The sequence below is a fragment of the Lepidothrix coronata genome, unplaced genomic scaffold (assembly GCF_001604755.1).
Source record: "Lepidothrix coronata isolate B3197 unplaced genomic scaffold, Lepidothrix_coronata-1.0 Scaffold3, whole genome shotgun sequence".
Taxonomy (NCBI): Eukaryota; Metazoa; Chordata; class Aves; order Passeriformes; family Pipridae; genus Lepidothrix; species Lepidothrix coronata.
Window position 1 is genome coordinate 1,401,565 of NW_016690183.1, and position 22,862 is coordinate 1,424,426.

Sequence of the window (22,862 nt, forward strand, 5' to 3'; positions counted from 1 at the left end):
TGAGCAGCTCCCAGTCAGAAGGTGGGTTTCTCTGATCCTCTGTTCTGAAATTCCTGCATACCCGACAGGGCACCCAGGAAATAACTGGGGTGACAAGAGCAGCAAGGCTCTGTAGGACTGTTACCAGGTGATCCGTAACTTCTCTCTCTCTCATTATCTACATATCCAGCTAGGCACTTTCCTCTTTTCTTCCAGAAAGAAGGAAGGAAGCAGCATTAGACAGCGAGAATTGATAGATTTAGATTTTCTTTCTTCCTTTTTTAAGAAGTGATAGAAACCTGCAAATGCTGTCTGAAGCCAGCATTTCTTTTACACTCACTGGGACTGAAAAGGGACTTGTTATCTTTCACTCATGGTACAAAAGAGAAGTGAGAGCTTAGCACCAAAAACTTCTAGCTCTGATCCAAACCACTGTCCTTTGAAAAAAAGTTCAGGAATCCACCATCTTGCATCATCTCTATCAGGAGACAGTGTTCTTCATCTCCATTCCTTCAGGCCCATGAGCTAGTATCTCTGTGTACTTCTAAGTGTCTGCTCAGCCCTGTCACCACAGTACTTCAGCATCTCTCAAACCTTCTCTTCCACAGGCTGTTGTCATCTGGCCTTCACGCTGACTTGTAGGCAAACACTGCCCCTTTTTCCCTTTTAGCACATCTAAGATGGGAGTAAAATATTCCAGAGGGTCTTGAACCCTTTCTGAAAATATCACCCCAGCCTATACTAAACAAATTACTCCCATTCAGTGAAACTCATTTTTGACATCCCTTGGCCCCTAGAGAGCCTTGCCTTGGCCACATATAGACTAATGTCAATTTCCTTACAGCCAGTCCTCTTAGGATTTCACTCTCCTTAAAGGCCCCACACAAGTCCTTTAGTTAACAAAAAGTAACCAGCAGGTTTTCATGTGAGAGGGGGACAATGTCACATCTTAATTGCAGAGAAAAAGTCTGAAAGCCTCACCCACATAAAACTTGAAGATCAAAAAAAAAACAAAAAACTTTTGTTTTTAAAAGCTCACTGGAGGTTTCAGTACTTGATGGGAGGACAGAACACCTGATAGTAGAAGTTCAAGTCTGATGAAACCTCCTCTATATCAACATTACCCCTATCTCCCCTCAGTCATCTCCTCTAGTCTGAAGGCAAATACTTGACTTGATTTTCTTTGCTTCATTTTATGTGTTGTCATCATCTCCTAAAATCTTTTATGCTGGGTCTCTGTTTTGTCACATCAAGTTCATGCTTTTTCCCTCCCATCAGGTTTATTACCCGCTCTTCTTCCTCCTTCTCAAAAAAAATTACACATAAGTGGCCTGACATTTTTTCAGCACTGTCTCCCCCATTCAGGGCTTTACATTCATTTTTCATACTGTCTCCCAGCACAACATACCTACAAGCATTAGCAACTGCTCCGCCTTTCCCCTTCAGAAGCTATGAGATCCACTCTACCTCCTCACCAAAGGGAATTATAAATACCACACTAATGCACTGGTACATATGAAGAAGTCAAACAATCCACATTCTATTTCATAACACCCTGCCTTTTCCCATTAATGTGCTACTTCCCTGATTTTACAGCCTTTGGTTTAAGGGAAGCCTCTGAATACCACTTAGTACAGTGGTCTTCACCAGAGATAATTAGCAGTGACACCTATATTGACCATTTTGTGACCCTTAAAGAACAGCAATTTAAAAGTTACACTTTAGTCTGAAAGTTTTAACCCTGCTGCTAACAACACACAGGAGAAGTAAGAATTAAAAGCTAAATGAAAATATTCATACCCTGAGCAAATCCTGTGCAGCTTTTGCTGTGCTATCTGCAGTGTAATTTACTTTGTACAGAGCTTCAGTTTATAGGAGTCTCATTGTGAAGAGGAAAAACAAAAATTTAGAGAAAAATGCAGTTATATAAAGCCACAAAATTAGGTTGACCTTTAACTCATCTTTGAGATTTTCCACTGTCTTACAAGAGGATGCAAAATTGTTTACATCACTTGTGCTGCACTGTTATCAGCCCTGTCAAAATTTTAATTTGTTTGTCTATATATACACCTAAATATGCCTGCATACAAATACATACCTCTTCCTCACATTACAACTGCTAATCTTATAAGCACTGAAAATAAAGCAAAATTATAAAAGCAATCAGGGAAGAACAAAGGAGGTTTTGTTCTAATACAGAGGAAGGTTTAGCAAGTATGGTATCTGTGAAGAAGGCTGCAGCTGTTGGGCTCAGAAACTGGTGGTGAATGACAGCTAAGCTGGGAAATCCACATGGAGCAGCACAGCACAGCCATCTCTGCACATCACTGTGAGTAACCAAGTTTGGGGAAGCCAGAAGCAAACTCCTACCCCAGTCCCTCCAACAAAAAGCCTGCAGAAAAGTACTGGTCTAGTCTCTTCCAAAGCAAGGACATTTCTTGGAGTTCTCCAGATGGAAGATCCTTTCGAGGCAATCTTGCAGCAGGTACACTTGCAACCCCGTACCAATCCACCTCGTGCAACATATGCTAACCAAACTCTGTCTGATTCCCAAGTTCAGAGAGAGAAAACACCAGGTCTGTACTCTTGGAGTATTAGTAGACCACGCTTAATTAGTAAGATTAGGAGAAGAAAAATTACAGAGAACCACCACCACAGATACATACATGCCAATATTGCTACTAGGGCAAGGCACTTAAGCCTAGATATATCTAAATCAAGGTAGTTATAGGACTGTATTTCCTCTGTGGAGACTGGCTTCCCCAGCAGCATCACTACGGAAATTACCTACTGTGTTATTGCTACTTTTGCCTGTTCAGTACAGAACTCTCTCCTCTTTCTATTCTAACGTATTGACGTTCTTAGTCACTGTGTCCAGGACATTGTCTCAACAGCTGGCAAAAGCAGCAATTAGCTGACGTACAAGCTGACTGACAAAGGAAAGCAGCCTAATAACTAGGCAGATCATGGGGCTTGGAAAGCCACCGGCCTGAGATAACTGTGGCCCAAAGGAATTAGTGCTATGGAAAATAAGCCAGGTACTTGAAAGGTGGAGTGAAAGCAGCAAAAACAGCTTCAGAAACCATGCGACTCAGAGAGATGATGAAGTTCAGGAGGAAATCCTCCTCTAAAGGTGCAGCATGGCAGTGAAATGGGAAGCCACAAAATGGGAAGCACAGTTTTGATGATTCTGGGCAGCAAATGTTTTCAACGCTCCTGATTCTGCTCACCTCCTATACCAAGAGCATCAAAAATCCCACTGCCAGATAAAATTAAAGCAGTAAGTCCCCTAACCCTTCATCTGCAAGTACAGCTGTGAAGTAAGGCCTTTGCTCCACGCTGTGCTGATGGTGGAGGCGGCAGATAAGAGCTAAGCTCACTCTTCTTTTGGTCAGATACGCCTTCCTATGCTAACTATAGAAAGAGACTTCTGACAGCAAGATAAGCAGGGATAATGAGAACATCAGAGCAAGAAGAACGTGTAGTACCAGGTTACTATTTTTACAGTAATTTTAACAATATTTTACACTATCCTCAGCATGGTTTATCTCAGCTATCACCCACAGCGCTACCAGGCAGTACACAAAGGTCTCTAAAAAAGACTAAAATGGAGCAGGCAGCCTTTGCTCTAAAATTCTAGTAGTTGGGAGTTATAAACCCTCTATGAAAACAGTTTAATTCATTTGAATAGTACTGAAACTGATTTTTTGCAGTTTAATAATAATAATGGCCAGTCTTCGCGAGCGAAGATTTGGGAAAGGTCATTAACCCTTCGAGCCTGTGCAGTGGATTTTTTAGGTGAGACCCAGTGTGCGCTGAACTGAGCCCACAGTTTAAGTCTCAGAAAATATCAAGACTACTATAATATTAGAAACAATGTGCATTTATCATACCCCCTCTCATTCAAAGACCGTAATTAAAGAGATGAGTATTTAGAGAGATTTAAGAATTACAAAGCCAAGCTGTGCATGAGGCCAGATGTAGGTTGCCTCAGATACCACCATGCCAGGGATTACAATGCCAGGATGCATGTACAACACAGCAACTCTGGAAGTAACTGTCAGGTAATACTTCTCCACCTTTTGAACTGCAGAACTCTGGGGAGAATGCCGAGTAGCCAGTAACATGCCTAAAGATAAATGATCCCTCTCTTTTTCAGTCTTGTCTGACCTTGACTTGCCTGAGACCCTATCTCCTCTACTGTAAAGACACCACAAAAAGAAGATATTTATGTTATTTTTTTTTCAGATACTGAAGTCGGGCACTCTTTTGTCCATGTGTAAGTATGTCTACAACACAAAGCTAAACACTCTTCCTAAAAATATAAAGTCGTCTCCTCATTTAGGACTTTTGGGGGAAAGTTTAAACCTAGTTTCCTAGGTAACCCACCACCAGCCAAGACAAATTCTAGCCCCAAAACTGGCCCTACTAATTTAGCATCCAAACGGAATAATGCCTTGTGCAGCTGACTCCTTTGCTAAAATAATGTGACGTGACCTGCTAAACATCTCTTGGCAACTGCCTCAGTTAACCTCAGAATAACTCATTTTAGTATCAATAGTTTAACGCTTCAAAATTACTACAAGCATGTAGGAAATTGTAGGAAGCTTTTGGTTCTTTTTTTCCCTCGCCTCTCTCCTCTGCCCAGTCCCTGCTACACACACAGAAATGTCAGACGTGTTTTCTTCAATTACCTGAACTGCATTACAAAGATGCTTATATCCCAAAAAGACAGCACAATCTACTCCATTTCATAGGGCTTTCTTTCAAATGTCTATTGTAGTTGATAATAATAGCGTAGGCTGGTGAAAAAGAATCCTGTTTCACAAAAAAATTCTGTATTTCTGGATTTTTATTTTATGCTGGAATAAAAAGAAAGACTTTGGGAAATCTGGGGGAGGATGAAGGGAGAGGCAAACATAAAGATGGGATTTAGGAAATAAGTTAAAATTTTTAACATCTCTGATTTGAATTAAAGACCTTCCACCTAGATTTTTCCATGTCCTGAGGGAGCACCTGGTCATGAGCCTAATGCCCATTCAGGTCTGGAAGCATCTCCTGTCAGCAAAAATTCTGACCAATTTTGACCAAACAAATTAATTGAAATAATTTATGTGCATGTGTTTGTGAAGACATGACAATTCACCAGTGACAACCAAAAATCAGTTCACAAATTTCAGGCCAGCAGTAGCAGAAAAATCTCAACTTATAACTTCTCATTTGCTACCATAAACATAATTTAAGTACACCGAAATTTGTAAGGTTGACTATGGAAATTCACCTACTGTGTTTTTTTAAAAAATGTAGGTAGATAAAGCTGGCAATAATTTTGAACTCCATGTGACTTTCTAGGGAAAGGGGAGTAAAAAAGGACTTCTTGTAGCACGTTTTCCAGAACCTGCATACCTGCAGTCTTCCCTCATGACCTTTAAACCAAAACTCACTCTATTTTACAGCAGCAAGTCTGCACATATCTAAGTTACTGTATACTGACCCCAAACAGTAGGAATTTCCACCCAAATTACTTCATTGCATTAGCAGAAAGAATTTAAAGGAAGGGAGACCAGTAGAGTTTCACTTCAGTGCTTGCAAACTGCCTTATTGATTACAGCACTTGTAACTGGAAGAGCTGAGACAGAGCTACCCTGAAACAGAATTTTTCTTTCAACTTCCCAGCTATTTGGTCTGACCACAGATAAATCCCTGTTTTGACAAGAGCAGTGGTTGTTATGCAAGATGCCACTTCTGAATACCACAGTTTCTGAACACCTTGTGCCTGCGGTTTAATACTCCATAGTTAACAAATCTTCAAGATCTGATTAGAAAGGCAATGGTAGCAGATTTAAGTAAGCGGCTCTGTCATGAAGAGTTTGGTGATGACACAGGTGTGCATTCACAAATTGTGCACATTTCGCAGCAGAATTTTAAGCCCTTCTCATCCCCCTCAAGCTGTAACAGGACAAATGTTTAGCTCCTTGAAGCATTTCGCACTGAAACCACAAAAAGTGGGCTTTTCTCTTTTAAGATTTTACACAAAAAAAAAAGAACAAGCCTGTATTTTAACCAGATCTATTCACTTATTTAGTTCAAAACATAATTCCACAAACTGTTCTGTCAGTACAACTGAGGGGGCAAGAATGAGTGGGGGGGGAAAAGAAAAAAGAGGATCAAGAATATCTTCAGCATTGCTGCTAAGCATCCTGGCACCCAGCCATTGCTGGAGGCAAAAGACTTTGGCTGTTATGCCCTTTTATAAATAATTTTACTTTCAAAAAGGACAATAAAAAATCTTCACACCAAAACAGGCAGAAGACAGTGAACTGGCAGTGTTGATCAGTGAGATGACTTTGCCACCACAGGGCATCATCCTTTTATCCCTGGCCAAGTGGTACAGGGATTTGCCCTCCATGCTGTGTCCCTTACGCACTGTGTACTCAGGAGTGCAGGGGATGCAGAGAATGATGACAATGTAGTGAACCATAAACAACGAGCTGTCAAACAACAGTCCTATCCACAAATCCCTCATTAAATTTCTGAGTTCTGCTGTGAAGAAACAGTGAATCTCTTCAAAGATTCTTTGACATCTACTGTACACAGAAATTTAATGAAGAACTTGTGGATAAGACTATTTTAAGCCATTTCAATATTAAGTTTGCTCTATTCCCTGAGTGCAGTTACTTGTTCTACTACAACCTACTCTCAACAGGGGGTGAAGAAAGGCATTAGGGAGTAAAGAGTGTCTCTGAAGACACAGTAAAAATTCTAAGGCAAAAGACATTTTCTTAAAATAACTGCTCCTGATTTTCACATGCAAAGACAAGAAAGGGCAGCAGTGGAAAACCTCAACATAAGCAAGGAATCATTGCAAGTTTTTCGTGGTTTGTATACATGGCCAAAAAAATGAGGGTGATGGGAAGCAGAGAATTTCAAGACCAGCAGCTGTTTTTTTCCAAGGCTATACAAACTGGAGACAAAGAGGTGAAAAAATTTTTACCTAGCAACAACTGCAGTTTGTGACATTGAAAAAGCAACCTACTAAAAAGTCACTTTAAGTAAGGAGGGGATGGCATAATTTTTATTATCATGAATATAAATGTCAAGTTTTAAAGATTAACTACACACAGAGGCACACACAAAAAACGCAGCAAGCTTGTAAAAGCTACTGAAGTGTGTGTAAAACCAAAGTAGTCTATGTATTTTAGAAACAGCAGCACCGGTCCTTATTTTGATGGGAAAAAAATTCTGACACTCGTATACCTTAAGCGAAGAAACAGAGATGTTCCGAATATTTAAAATGTTGCATCTCCCAAATTCTCTTCAGACTTTTTAGTTGCAATGGGTTATAGTAAAAAAGACAGCTTTAAGCAGCTATTAAAAATAAAAAAACATTTCTCTGAAAACTCAGGATCTGTCTTCCTTTCACTGGTTTCTATGTCTTGCTGGAATCGGACATGATGAACAAGACCATTTTTTTTAAACGTACAATGCAAGTAAAAATAAATCTGTCAGAAAGGAATTCTGGGATTTGGATTTTTTTCCCCTACCCATGGGAGGGGACATAGGATTCTGATGCAGTAGATGTAATGCATACTGATCATGGAGCAGAGCAAACAGAAAGTAGGGCACATATTAAATGCATCTGAAAGGAGACCTTCATAACTTCAGGAATAATGGTGGTACAGCTGTTCCCCCCACAAGGAGGGAAACATGCTGATTACTAGTAATCTAAGTGTTTGGAGGGAGAGTGTGTACACTCTGACTCTCACCATAAATTTCACCAAAAAATAGCACCTTTTCTGCTGTTGATTCAAGAGGATACAGGAAGCAGCTTCTCACGAGGAGCTAAGTTACATCCTTTCTTCCTCAGCCTCACTCAGTATTATGCTACCTCCTCCTACAGAGACTGCACACCATGCTCTTAGTTACAAGACAAAGTAACATTCTGAAGATAAAAACATTTGCTCTGAAGCATAAAACAAAATAAATTTTTGAAATGTGATTATGCACACTTCTAATGAGGCCTATGTTTGCCAACCTATTATTATCATTTAACTCATTACTGCACAGTTTTAACAAGTCAAACACTACATCTAAAGAATTAATGGTTGGTGCACTGGAACCAGAGCTTAGTAAGCTTTGTCTGCTTCTGCAAGAACAATTTTTTACTTTTTCAGTTTAGCCTAAAAAAAATCTCATTTATTCTAACAACAAGAAACTGATTGGAGCTGAATAACACCTGCTTTGTTCCATGTTTTTGAATAGTAAATGAGAGTAAAAAAAGGATGAGGAAAAAAGAGTAAATTAATTCTACTAAAAACCTATTTAAAAATAATATCCATTTCATTTGTTTGGGTTTTTTTTTAAAGCATTTCCACAAAATAAACCTTCAGAACAAACACTGGGGTTCATTTACATTTTTTAAATTTCAATTATTTCATATTTGTTTTCAATCAATTTTCAACCCAAATGGCTTGTTATAAGTTACAAGTAAAAGTAATGCAATATGTGACCACTTAATGCATTTTTAACATGATAGAAAATGTAATTTGAATGGATCATTACTAAAACACAGAGGTATTACATTTATACATATTCACCACATGAACCAAGCTTTCTTTAGTCAAGACTCAAAATAATTTATTTTATTCCCATATTTCTTGCTTGGTAATTTAAATCATTATTTGCAAAGACAGCTCCAACACCAAATATAAGACTTCCTCGTCACAGCTTCAATGAATTAGAGCCTGTGGAAATCAAAGGGAGAGGATTTGGGCCTTAAAGCAGGAAGAAGTGTTTGTGGGAGAAGTCTCTGAAGTGAACTCAGAAACTGATACGACTTAGAAAAAAATTCTTCCACCTGAATTTTCTCTCTTCCTTGACACAATGTCCTGTACGACCCTCCAGCAGTCCAGGTTGCGATCTGGAATGTAGCTGTAAACCAGCACTGCTTATGGACACTCTGCGCTTTCACACCAGTAAATGGCTACATAATTTGTCCCAAAATCTAACACAATAACCCCTTCTGAGTGCACACAAGAGTAAGGAGTATCAAGCGGGAGGGCAGGGGAGAAGATGATGTACTGCCTGGCTTTGAAAGTTGACTGCCACGTCTCAGTGAAGATGAGCTAGAGCAGAGTCAATAGTGGTGTTATTAACTTCTATAAGTAGGCCAAGTCTGCGCTACTGCAGCATTCCCCTCAAATAGCCTTCACACTTAATCCCAAGGTCTGTGCCATTTTCCACAGCGATGCCCATCTCCCCAACACACAGGAACACAACCGACAGATAATTCATACACAAATTTCTTCTTTTTAGCATTTCTAAGTCACCTCTTTGGGCACCTGTTAACTGGCCAATCATCAGAAGTGACAACTTGGTATCCATACCAGAAGGGCGTTTGTTTTGGTTTCTGTTCTTCAGCATGCCTTGGGCCTGCAGGTTCATAAAAAATGATACAGAAAAATAAACATCGATAAATGTGACTGTGAACTTACTATTGCCAAAGAAAATCAATAAGAAAAACTTAATATGGCAGCAGGCAGTTTTCCCTGACGCAGTGTTGATCTCAGCACCACAGAACGCAGTATTTATCTCACCAGACTTGACATATTGGAGTCCAACCCACCAGCCTGAGCTAGGGATTCAGGCCCTTTGCAATTCATGGAGAAAGACTGACTTGCCTTCAGCTTCTGCAGGCCACTGGGGGAGTCAAGGGTAGATACCAGACAGGATGCTGCCTTCTTTTACAGGAAACACTGAGATTCCAGATGTTTCTCCATCCCAAGTCAGGAGCAAATCACACTGTCAGATACACACATTAAAAGACAGGGGACTGTTTAGCAGTACCTAAACAGCCTAAGGGCCAGGATGCCGGCTTCAGGTTCCCACTGAGGGCTCTCTTTCCTGCCTGCAGCCTGGCTTACCGGGGAACCGTCAGAGCCACTTTGCTCACACTGATACACTCTGGGTTATTTGTGCAAGCAGGAGCCTCCACTTCAGTCTGTCATACCCCAGGTGAGTGCCATGACACTGGCTTACAGCCTGTATGACTGGACTGTTCAGCTCCAGCCTTTACAGGGCTAAAGTCATTCAGGGGCAGAGGCAGACACAAACTAAATGGGCGGTGAGGGCTAAACGCAGCTGATTGCAGGCATCCTTTTTATGGTGGTAACAGGGGATCAAGAACATATAGGACAGCGGGAGCATCTAAACCCTCTGCCTTAATTCATCCTTGCTTAGCATTCCCATGGGATACAGATATAGAGCACCTAGTTTCCACTGCTTAATTTTACTGCTTCAGAGTTGGGACACAAACTGGAATTTCCTATGTCATCTCTCAAAAGCAAAGAGTCAAGGGAGACTGACTAAGATCTCTCTTCTTTCTCACTTGAAATATCCTCCTAGGGTTTGAAAACCCATTTCCAATAAATAATCTTTGGTGCATCACTGCTTGCAAAGTGGCAACATGGAAGGGGGGGGGGAATGGAAATCTTTCAGTAAAACAAAGCTATTCCCAATTGTTTTTGTTCCAGGATGGTCAGTATACTACATTACAGATTAAAGCATGACATTTGTGTCTAAATAGAAAAGGTTTATTTTGTTTTCCCTTGATACAGCAATGAAGATGGCAAGGCACTGATGTTTCAGTGTTAAGTGCCTTTCAATATCCAGCAGAAACATTTATTTATTAAATTATTCCCTATTTTTTAGTAGAAACTAGTAACTTCATACTCCCAGTGTACTTTAAATAATTAAAGAAAGCTAGTAAAACACACAAGACATAAAAGGTAGGGAAAAAATAAATCAGGCTGTGTACAATAATCAGGTTGCACCTTGAGCATTACCTCCACATACAGTTCATGGAGCATATTATGTTAGCTTAGACATCCTACTGTCACACCAGCTCCTCGTAGCACCATTTTAATTGGGACCAAGTGAGTGCCGCCACCCAGCTCAGCACTTTGGGTCACCTCACAGTCCATTCCTCCCACTCCATACACTGCAGTGGGTATGGTTATCTCAGTAGGCTCATTTCCAACAGATTAAGACAAACTGCAAACAGAAGCAAAAGTCCTGAGCAAATGATGCCCTCAAGGCCACATGTATCAACTGAGCAGCTTTTCAGAGTGACATGCCTGCCTTTCATATGGAGTCTATGTTTGAGGGTCAGCAGCAGAAACCGAACGCAAGCTGTGCCGCCATCTCCTGTACAGGACATAAGTTTGATTTAACAGATGTTGACTCTGATGATGAGTTCATGTGTTGAACTGTTGATTCTATACCGCTTACATAAATGCAAAGATAAGGTTCTTTAAAAATACATGAAATCTACAAAATGTAGATGTACCAGAATCTATAACAAGATCTTAAAAACATGCTGCAACCAGAATTTTTTTTCCTAGCAAGCTGTCTAGACAATCCATTATGTCTGGGCAGCCAGCACTGGGCAACAGTGCTTCTTTAATCACACACCACGTCATACAGACTTACAAACCACTTCGGAAAATAAAAAAGTGAGCTATCTATGCATTTGTACTAACAACTAAAACCCCCTCAACTTGAAAGTTTATTCTGAACTCTGTGGAAAGTTGAGTTACCCTTTAAATATTTCTTTACTTATATCTTTTGCACTGAATTGGCAACTTGGCAATCATCTAGAAAATCATTGTTTCTCTTCTCACTTTTTTGCTTACAGAAACTGGAAGAGATCAGACAAGCAGCAAAGCAGGCTATCACAGTGAAAGCTAGATAACTAACTGTCACCATGGCTCTAAACTTGCCTCTTGCCTTCTTGCATTAATAATGCTTTAATGTGCTTTCACTGGTGAGGGAGGTCTGCCCCCTACAGCTCCTCAGCCCTGCCAGCAAAGCTGAGGGAGTGAAGCAGTACCCACAGAACAGGAAAGCAGGAATTTGGGAGTACCCAAATTTATGCAAGCCATCTGACACAGATGGGATGCATGTGAGGGTGTTGAGGGTACAGGCTGGTGTCTTTGCAAGGCTAGTCTACCGTCTCTGATAGGTCATGGTATTGGGAGAGATTTTTCTATGACTGGGAAAAAATTTTTAAAAAAATCACACCTATCTTCAAGGAGGAGATCCAAGGAACCACAGGCCAGTCAGGATAACCTCATCCCTGGCACGGTTATGGAAGAAGTCCTCATGGAAGTCATTTCAAAGCACATGAAGCACAAGAAGGTGACTAGGGCAGCCTGTGGGGCTTTACCAAGGGCAAACTGCATCGGACCAACCTGACTGACTTCTGAGATGACTGGCTTTAAGGGCAAGAGGAGAGCAGTGGGTGTTGTTTACAGTGCCTTTAACAAGGCTGCTGACAGTCTTCTACAGTATCTTTATTAACAAAATATTGATTGGTAAGTGGACAATAAGAAAGGTAGAAAATTGGCTGGATCATCAGGCTCAAAGAATTTTCCCTCTCAAAGGAAAAACATATAATTTATGACCAGTTACAAAGCAGCCCACAGTGATCAATACTAAGGCTTACACTCTTCAATATATTTTATTAACAACCTGGACGATGATGAGTTCATGAATACCAAATCAGGGAGAGTGTGCAATAAACAACTTCCTCACAAGGGGAAGTGAAGGGGTAGGCACTGATCTCTTCTCTCTGCTGACCAGTGACAGGACCAAAGGGGAAGTTTAGGTTGGATATTAGGAAAAGGTTTTTCACCCAGAGGGTGGTTGGGTACTGGAACAGGCTTCCCAGGGAAGTGATCACAGCACTAAGCCTGACAGAGCTCAAGAAGCATTACTCCATGATCTTGCTTAAAGAATAAATCTCACCATTCGGATCTAGACGTGACAATGGCATGTGACAAGCTCAACAAGTAGGTAACTGCAAAAACTTCTCACATCTGTCAAACTGAAGCAGCATCTTTGCTGTATGTGTATACATGTTCCCTGATCTGCAGAACAAGCAGACAAAGCAATTTATTTGAACATTGAGATGTATTGTTGCTGTTGTCATTAAGGCATGTAAATATTCTGGGTCCCACCATGAAGGAAAAGATTTTTGCAAAATCTCTGTTTATAAACTATTTCTACAGTTACAACCACAGCCCTGAAAGCAACATCAGACTCCTCTCTCCAGCTGAGTGGCTCAGCAGGCAAGTTGTGGAAACCCCAGAGCACCCTCATGTGGCTAGATGTTGCTAGAAGCTCTCCTTCTTCCACCTAAATTGCATGCAACACAAGCAAAACTCACATTTTATTCACAGTAAATAGAATAAATAAACACATAAACTCTCCTCGCCACACCACCAACTGGAAGTGCTGCTTGTGCCAGAAGTAGTATTTCTGCTGCCGCACAGCTCTTCCAACAGACCTTGTTTCAGTCTCCTTCCCACCACACTACAGGTGGACAACAGGCCTCACAGGGACTGCTGGAGGGCCAGGCAGGGGCACCAGCAGCCAGAGTGAAAGTCCCAGGCACCACACTTCAGAAACACAGCGCTGAACCTCCTGTGATACCTCTATGTATTACTGCTCACTCCCAGATGGAGAGCAACCTTCACTACCTCTCCCTTTTCTCCCCGTGTTAAAGGACAGATTTCCTTCAATTTAAGGCAACACTGAAATTTCCTGGCAGCAGATAATGATTTTTTTCTTTCCTCTGCTCACCTTTTTTTTTTTAATAAACACAGGCTGGGAGAACAACAGCTGTACTTCTCCTTTCCAGCTCTCCCAGCCACTGCAGTGTGCTCTTTATGCTGCACAGCAAAGGAAGGGCGCCGCCACTGCACGAGCCTCTCTCACTCCATCTAATCTGTGCCCTGCCTGTCCATTCCCTTTCTCTTTGTAGCAGGTAGGCTTTTGGAATAGACACAGGCCCTTCACATGTTACATTGAACCTGGCAGACCTTCTTAAACTGCACTGTAAACTGCATTAGAAGTAACTAAAAGAACAGCCTGCTTTCAATTTCACATTGAAGCCATTCAAGAGCAGTAACAAGGTTGGTGTACGAGAAGGAGTCAAAAGGCTCAAGTCTGAACCTACTGCTCTACCACAAAAAAACATCTTACTGAAACCATTCTGACTCTGAAGAGATTTTACGAGTCCGTGGTTGGCTGTTTTCCCTACTGCCTGTCAGCTCAAAACTTAAATAATACTTTCAAAATGTGGTAGCAGCAAAAACAGAACACCATTCTCCAGGTTCTCTACTCTGATCATAAGTAAACACATGTAACATTATCTCCTCAACTCCCTGTTTTGGGGATAGAGAAGATGCACATTTTTTACCACCAATGACCAGAGTCAAATGAATTAATATGTGATACAAAACATTATAATGCTCATACGGCTGACAAAGGAAACTACAAACATTTTATTTAAAGTCTCACAGTACTTTGGATTGGAAGAGCCTTCTGCAGGACATCTAGTCCTGTCAGTTCAAAAGTAACCTGTTAAAAATTTAAAAACAGAGGACATTTCACTTTACAAAGTGGTACTTTGAACCTTTCAGATTAAGAATCAGTAAATTTTTAAACTATCATGAAGAACCAGTTTGACTACAAGTTACTGTGTGCACTACAATAAAATATAAGCAAAATGTTATTGTCCACATTACAAGAGATCAGAATAACACCTTAAGGCTTTGGAGTTTTCAGTTTAAGAACCAAAAGAAGTTGTGGGTAGCAGCTCCAATTTCTCAAGTCTTTTGAAAGAATACTTTCTACAATACAGCCCTCAAAGCACAAAGATGCTATCTGTACTTCTCACTGAATGTAAAATATTTCATTTAGTGTAGCAACCGGGCTGGTGAAAAACGTATGTGCATGAAACAATCAGCAGTCACCAACTCCCACATACAAACTCAAAGAAAGAAGCATTACTGGTCAGATAAGGTTTTTGTTGTCAAAGATGCCATCTCTGAGTAAAGTCTCAAAGAACTTTTTTTGTCAAGTTGCCAAACAAGAAGTCTGGAAACTAAAATTCATTCAATGGTTATTAAAAATTATAGACACTCTAGAACTGATGGCTTCACTGCATGCTAAAAATATAACCTGAAATGCAACTCACCCATCCACATTCCACGGTGGGTGTTTATTCCATTCTCAGCCCCACAGGGAACAATGACCTGACGATTCTTCTCACTTAACTGGTCTTGTAAACAGGCTAAACTTGGGGAAAACGTAGCTTCCCAACTGAACAGAGCTTGAAGCTCACTGCTTCTACTTCAGACCTGCACAATGCACACTTTGTCCCCAAGTTGTCTGTCAAAGGCCATCACCTCTCTGCCTACCAATTCAAGTTTCAACCTAAATGAAGGTATTAAGTTTCAATCCAAAGCCTGAAATCAGCAGGAGCCTGTTCCACCAACACTGTGCTAACTAAAATCCTGGAAAAACTATTAAGTGTTACCACCCAAACAAGACCCCTCTCCTCTCTGAGTTACACTACCTACACAAAGAAAATGGCAGGTCAACAGTCAAAAAAGCTATTTACCTGGCAGATCCAGGTCACTCCACTTTCAGATGAGTCAGACCCAGTAAGATTTCAGCAGGAAGCATATTGACTAAGAACATAAGACTGCAACTTGAAAAAAAGGACCCATACACTAACATGACATAACAGGCATTCCACAGATTTCACATACTAATAAACCAGCAAGCAGAATTAAGACATAAGCCCTCGGCATTTCTTGGACTCTGAAAAAATACTGCCTTATTTTTGGATATAAACCACATTTCATCACCTTACCTTTCTCCAAGAGGAAACTCAAACATCTGAAAAAATACTGCCTTATTTTTGGATATAAACCACATTTCATCACCTTACCTTTCTCCAAGAGGAAACTCAAACATCTGTGTTTAGATAACATAGGCCTGTGGTATGAGGCACCCTATCAAACATGCCTGCCCTGCTCTGGAGTAGATCAAAACACAGTAGATCCTGTCTGTGCTGGCTCACACATTCATCAAGTGATCACAGAAAGTGTAAGCAGCAGGCTCAAGAGGAGGAAGCGGGGATGCCTGGAATTACAGAGTTCGTCTAGCCATGATGAAGCCCTACTTTCCCGGAAACGTCTGAATATTTGCCTGCCGATGGGAAGTAGTGAATTAAATCCTTATTTTGATTTGCCTACGTGCACAGCTTCTGCTTTACCTATGAAAGTGTCTTTATCTCAACCCAGGAGTTTTCTGACTTTTACCCTTCTGATTCTCCCCTCCAACCCACTGCAAGGGAGTGAGTGAGCAGCTGTGTTGTGCTGAGCTGCCTACTGGGGTAAGCCCATAACACAGGGACAGAAGCATGATTCTTTGTGGCTTTACTACAACTACTGATGTTATGTCTGCAGTTCATAAATGGAACAATATATCTGAAATCAGTTTAAGACTTGGAAGCTATTGCCTCATACTTTATGCATCACTCATGCAGGTAATGTCAGTCTCTTCTACTTCTATTGCCAAGGTCATCCATGTCTCCCACAAACAGAAAACACCTTTAGCCTTTCTTAAAGTGGCCACCTTTATTCTCATGCAAGTCACCACTTACCTCTCAGGTATAAATCTCCTAGATGCCAGGCATTCCCAGAGTGACCTGCCCACCTGGATCCCTTACCACAGTATCTCTAAGTCTGTGGACATATTTACCGCAAGCCTCCCTCTCCCATCCTGCTCCTCCCTCCATAGCCACGTGGTCCAGTTGCCTCCAGCACATGGAAATGGGAGAATAAAAGCAAATCCATTCCTTGACCACCATGGTCAGGAATGTGCTTTTACACAGAGCTGTATGTTCCACCGGGTAACAAGCATGCAGGAAACAGACTGCCCTTATGCCACCACCTCACTGAGGGGTGTGTGTTTCTGGGTCTCACCTTAAGGAAACTGCAAAATGCCAGAGGGAGGGGTCATAGCTGCTCAGAGGCCTCAGCAATCATCACACATTCTTTGGATTTCTCCCTTTACAGCTGTCTTTTCTGAAAGGAATGTGTCTCGCTGGAATACAGGATTTAATTAGATAAACATATAATCCTGGGTAGAAGGGATCTAAACCCTTCCATGATCACTTCCATGTTCAATCGTGACAGAGGTGTGACAGCTGCAGCCCAGCAACAACTATGCTTTTTGTTATGTATTTAAATATCCACTGTACAGGGAATTCAACTACTGGGCATCATGGTATCAAAGTCACATACTTTCAATGAAACCAAAATGCTGCCCACAACCACCGGAGGAAAACTGTGTCTGCTCTATCCTCAGCTCTGCTCAGGTTGTTGGGGCCTGGACAGAGAAGCACATCGTGCATGTTACTTACAGAGCACCCATGGAATATCACAGCCTCCAAGCCCAGTGCCCCTGCTGAAGCCAAGCAGACCAAACACTCTGAACAGAAGAACCCAGAGAGCTGATTAAATAAAGTTCACATCTTTCATGGCACATGTACTATATTAGTGCTGTTCTAGAATATGTCAACACGTATTTTATCACATGCTAACTGATGCCCTGAGTTAACTAAAGAGTGTGGACAAAAGGAGAGGTGAAAGCATGAGTTATTCACCAGGCTGTCACACTGCCAGTGGAAACTAAGTAGCAGATGCCTGCATCTGCTAAATTCACATTACTGTTTCCTCCTCATTATTATGTAGATACTAAGTCTGTGAAGTCAACTACACAGGCACTTTACATTTTTCCAGCTCTAAAAAAAGTAGTTGAAAATATTTTGCAACAGATATTTGGTGAATCTAAGTTTTTGTCATTTTATTACTACTGTTTTAAAATTTAATGTTACTTGATGAGTTTTTGTTTGGGTTAAAAGCCAGGTTCAGGGTTCGGTAATATGTAAAGTTTTAAAACCACCTTCAGAGAAAGGAGAACCCTTTAGAAGTGTCTTCCAAAACGTTTAACCACCTACCTGGGGAAAAAAAAAAAAATCAAACAAGTCACATCCACTTTGTGTCTCCCCTGCCACACCAATGAGACCACTCACATCAACTCCTAAGGCACAGCCTGTTTAGAGCAATGTTTAGTGTTTTGTTATTTAGTGTTTCTGTTACCCCAACTATCTCCAATACTTACAGGGCTCAATTATTCACATTTGTTTTAAGACACCTCATCAAGTAAATAAAACAAAAAAAATCAAACCACTCAACTGCAGCTTTGCTCAGCCTCAGCAGTTACTTTGCTAACAGGCACTAGGTAGAACTAGATACCTGCATCAGAAAACATAGGGAATAAAGCATTATTCCTTCAGAACTAGAGCTACAAGTTTCTTCTTAATCTGCCCTTTGTCCAGGAAAAAAGGGGGAAGAATTTTATTTCTGTATGAAATCAGGAAACCCTACACTCTGGGGCCATCCTGTAAGCTTTAATAAATTTACTTAGGTCACTCAAACTGCATCAACCCTCTCCCACATCCTTAACTCTCCTCAGTACAGACTGCTAGAAAGTCACTTTTCAGAGTCATGTGCCAGAGATAAAGGCTTTTTCAGATAGCATGTGGAAAAACAGTGGCATTAAGTGGTTTGTTGGATTACTGACAATAAAACTAACCTAAAAGCAGTCTCGGGGAGCACAGCAGGAGTTCAGTTGCTATCCAAAGGGAGGCATCAAACAAACACCTCAGCACTTATCTAACAAGTTCACCTGAAATTCTCTGGTAGACCAGTACATTTTCAGATTAATCATTCAACAGCTCTGTAATGAAAATAGTGTTCATAGATAATCTTCAACTAGAAACACAATATACAGAGCGTTTACTACATAACCAAAAAAAGAAAGTAATATAATAATTTCTGAAGCCTAAAAATATACTGAACAACATTTTTTACACCACTGAAATAAACAAGGGAAATTTAAAAAAAATAATCTGTTTTTCTAGAACAAAAGTTTTAATTAAAACTGACTAAAGGACACAGTGAGAATGCACTAGCATATGAAAGAATGGCAAATATTCCCCTTACCTAATCTCTAAGTGAGCTTCCCTAGAGCTGTAGCAAAACACAGCACTGCAGGATATAGCTCAGTTAAGCCCTCTGTAAATTGAAGTCTGACATAAAGTATCATGCATCCCACTTTTTAAAGCACCAGCACATACTTCTGTATGTACATTATACACAAACACCTCAAAACATTTCTAATTTATTTACACCAGTAAGAATTATCACATTTCAGACTTGCCCACCCCACTCTTTAAACTTCTGAGAGCAGTAGCATAAGACTGTTTTGTTCCTTAGCGATAATTCCATTCATCCCATTTTCCTAAGCAATTTCAAAATGAACTTCAAGTAACACCTATTAACCAAATGTTTCAGACTTAAATCCGATGGATTAAGAGGTATGCTGCTTTACTCTACAACCCTCATCTTTTTAAGCTATCAAACCACCAAATTTTTAATCCAAAAGACAAGAAAAAATAATCTGAAACAAACAGAAGGTCATATTAAGTTACTTATTTCTGTTTAATTTTAACTACTTGAAGCAGACAGCTGTTTCTAGCTCTGACACTGTAAATAAAGCACTGCTGAATACTAGTAAAAGACAAAAGGAATGCAGGCACAAGGAAGACAAGACTGCTTAAACAGGACGGCTTAAACATTACATTCCATTGGTTAGTGTTGCAAGCCAGCGAGAATGACTACAAACTAGAATTAAAGACAAACAGAAAAACCAAACAGCTTGATACCAAATCCAGAAAAAAATGTTTTGAAAACATAAAAGGAAAAGGTGCTTTGCAAAATACTGGTATCAGACCAAAAAAAAAGATAAATTTCCCAAAGCATGCATTTTGCCCTTAAATGTCAAAGGGAGGATCCAAAAGATGAATCATTAAAAGAGAGTCTATGGAACCTTAAGAGATATGGTCTTATGGCTTCGAAAAAGCTTTCAGGTTAATATCACTCCTCAGTAGTGTTTCTCAGAGCTAACTCCAGTTTAATTAACTGTATGTTGAGAAATATAGAAGTAGAGCTTCTCCTTTTGCAGCAGTAATGTTCTTCTTTGCCCTGTACATTTTCAGTTGACTACTTACTAATTCAAGAATTCCAACGAGCACAACTGGTACCAATGTGAGATTCTGAATCAACTGAATTAAAATCAACTTTGGGGAACTTCTGTGTCTCTAGTCAGTATAACTTCTTCGATGCAACACCCCAACTTATTTAGAACAAAATTACCATGACTTGACTAAAACTACTAAGAGTTGAAAAATACTGCAAAGCTGGTTTGCACCTAATATTTCCTCTTCCTTAGGGAAATCAAACAACATAGATTCCAACTCTGAAATCAAAGCTCTCACCTTAAGTGTTACTAGTTCTCAAATAACAATTTTGAATCTGCTCTAATGAAAGAGAGGAACAGGCAAATTTCACAAGGATTCAGGCATTTTGCTTGAACATAAGTGTTGTGTGAAATTTCTTGTCTCGCATTCTGAACAATGGTGAAAGATATTTCTGTATTTTTCATAATTTCCTCCAGAGTTAGAACTGAAGGAAGATGACTGAGTCTGAAGAGGTGGATCTCTGCATCATGTAATATTTTGTTTGTCCAGCTTGGGAAGGAATAAGGAAGATACCACTGAGACACACAGTGTAGTCAATTCAACTGCCTTCAAAGACTTGGTTTCTGAAATAGAGCTGAAAGCATCTTTTCCTCTTTGAATATTAAAAGTGGGCAAGGGAAAATTAAAAAAAAAAAATGAGACACCAGGTTTTAGTATGTCAAGAAAAGGTAATGCAAACGTTCTCTAAAGAAATGATCATGCAATCATTTCCAAAACTGGTCACAAAAAGTAGCAAATCATGAACTATGTAGTTAAGAGGACAACTTCATGCAGAATGGGTTTGTACAGTACATACCCAGATAGGATCTCTTGGGAGGTGCTTTGATTTCTTCATCCTTACTATCTGCAGCTACATAAAAAATAATTGAGGGGGGAAAAAAAGAAAGGAAAGACAAACAGACTTTTATAATTAAATGCAACAGAGGTTATTTTAGTTTAGTCAGTTAGTACACTTTACTTATTAAAATAATAGCCAAACCAAACCATGTTAGAAATTTTAGTCCCCATGCTTTCTAGAAGGCTCCCACCCCATGATGTTAAGATAGGGTCAAGCAGTAGGAAGTCCCAGAAGAGTCTCAATGCACAAACCTACAACAATGTACCTAGGAGGGGCAAATAAAGGCTTAAAAAACAATGTAACAGATAGCTTGATTCTTACTTTAGACCATATAAACTCTTACTTTTCATGATCAGAGAAAACAAGCTGTTATCTCAGCAACACTGAGTGTGTAGGCATGTATGTATAAACAGCTGAGACAATACAGTTGCCCTGTCTCCAGTGGAAAATGCTATTCTAAAATACTTTCACAAAGCCCATCATCAAGAATAGAACAGACCTCATCTGCTCCCGTGCTGCATGCTAAACTTTCACTCTAACCCTCCTCCTCTGCCAGTTGAAAACCGTGTATTACACAAGAGTGTTTTCCAGTGCCAAAAACAGAGCTCTTCAAGGGATCAGAGTGCTATAATAAGATACAAGTTATAAAGCAGATTAGGACAACTAGCAGTTGGAAGGAAGACAAAACTGGAAGAACAATCAGAGGAAATCATCTTCATGTAAAAACACAAGAGCCCATGTTCTGCTTACAGAGCCTGGGCTGCAGTACAGTAAGGAGAGTCTGTTTTTAACAAATGCTGTCCACTAGTTTTCAGTATAGTTCATACACTCAGGGGATTCAAAATCTGACACAATGTCTTGGGTATGACTGAAATCTTTGTTGAAGAGATGTGGAAGGATTATTCATGGAAAGAGAGAAAAGGTTCTTCATAGAGTGTCTGTCTCCATGAATATGGAGAGACTGCTCTGGCCTGCCAACATTCTCAAAACTGACCAGATGTTTGCAGCTCTCTGTATCTATGACCACCTTGCTTCAGCCACCTCTTGATTCTCAAGTCAAAACATAGCACATGCACATTTTGCTTTTCAATATTCAGCTCTTTAGCATACCCCAGAAATAAAACACTTCGAATAAAAACAACAAAAAAAACCCTGCCACTGAACCCTGAATCTTTCTGCACTGAACAATCAACCCAGCATACATACAGATGCACAGACATCAATTTAAAAGTTGGGAACAAATAAGGAAAGCTATTGTTACCACAACAATGGTACCAGAAGATCTCCATTAAAGCAGTTAAAATGCAATTAAACTAATGTTAAATACAGGAAAAAAGATGAGAGGTATTGTTCATGCCTGCTGATTTTATCTGAAGACTCCTTCTTGTAGCTTTCAAAGCATTCATACCCAGGAGAGAGAACAATCCTATCACTCGAGGTTTTAAAATCAAGTTGGGGGTATTTGTTGTTTTCATATTTTGCTTGTTTGGGGTGTTGTCTTTTTCCCAATCCGAACTGTTAAAAACAGGTTACACAGTCCAAGTTTTAAAAAAATAATAAAATAGCTGGATATATAAACAGGACTTACTCTATTTTCGATCAGTACTTGTACTAGAAGGATAAAGTTTATGTATCCAAAACAAAAAATCAGAGAAGGCTGCAGCAGCACAAGATGAGCTCCATCATTCTCAACTTACTTTTACTTTGTAATACTAAAAGTGCAGAGGGGGAATCCCATAATTGAGAAATAACTGAGAAAAGGAAAAAAATTAAGAAAACTTGGATAATCTTTTTAAGTTCTCTATATAGAGTCTACAAAAAAATAATCAAACATTACTAGAAGGCATCTAAGAAGACTGCATTGTTCGTGCTATGATAGTTACCCTACAAATGAAAGCACAAGCATTTTGACTGAATGGCTTTATGCCTATATTTGAATTGCTGTTGATACGTATTTTAACCCAGTTACACCACAAAACAGGTTAGAGAATACAGAATAAGCTTGCTAGGATTTGAAGAGAC

The 22,862-nt window shown here is 40.0% G+C and overlaps 1 protein-coding gene across 3 annotated transcripts in view; it reads right to left on the bottom strand.

The window, feature by feature from the left end:
* The window catches only part of PQLC1 (PQ loop repeat containing 1), an 84,255-nt gene that overhangs the window by 27,574 nt on the left and 33,819 nt on the right, over nt 1-22,862 (bottom strand). For 2 of the 3 annotated variants that reach the window (XM_017821366.1, XM_017821375.1), the window contains exon 4: nt 20,799-20,852. The exons of the other annotated variant lie outside the window; for it this stretch is intronic. In XM_017821366.1, coding sequence (XP_017676855.1) covers nt 20,799-20,852 — 54 coding nt within the window. The remainder of the gene's footprint in view (nt 1-20,798; nt 20,853-22,862) is intronic. 3 annotated transcript variants of the gene reach the window in all.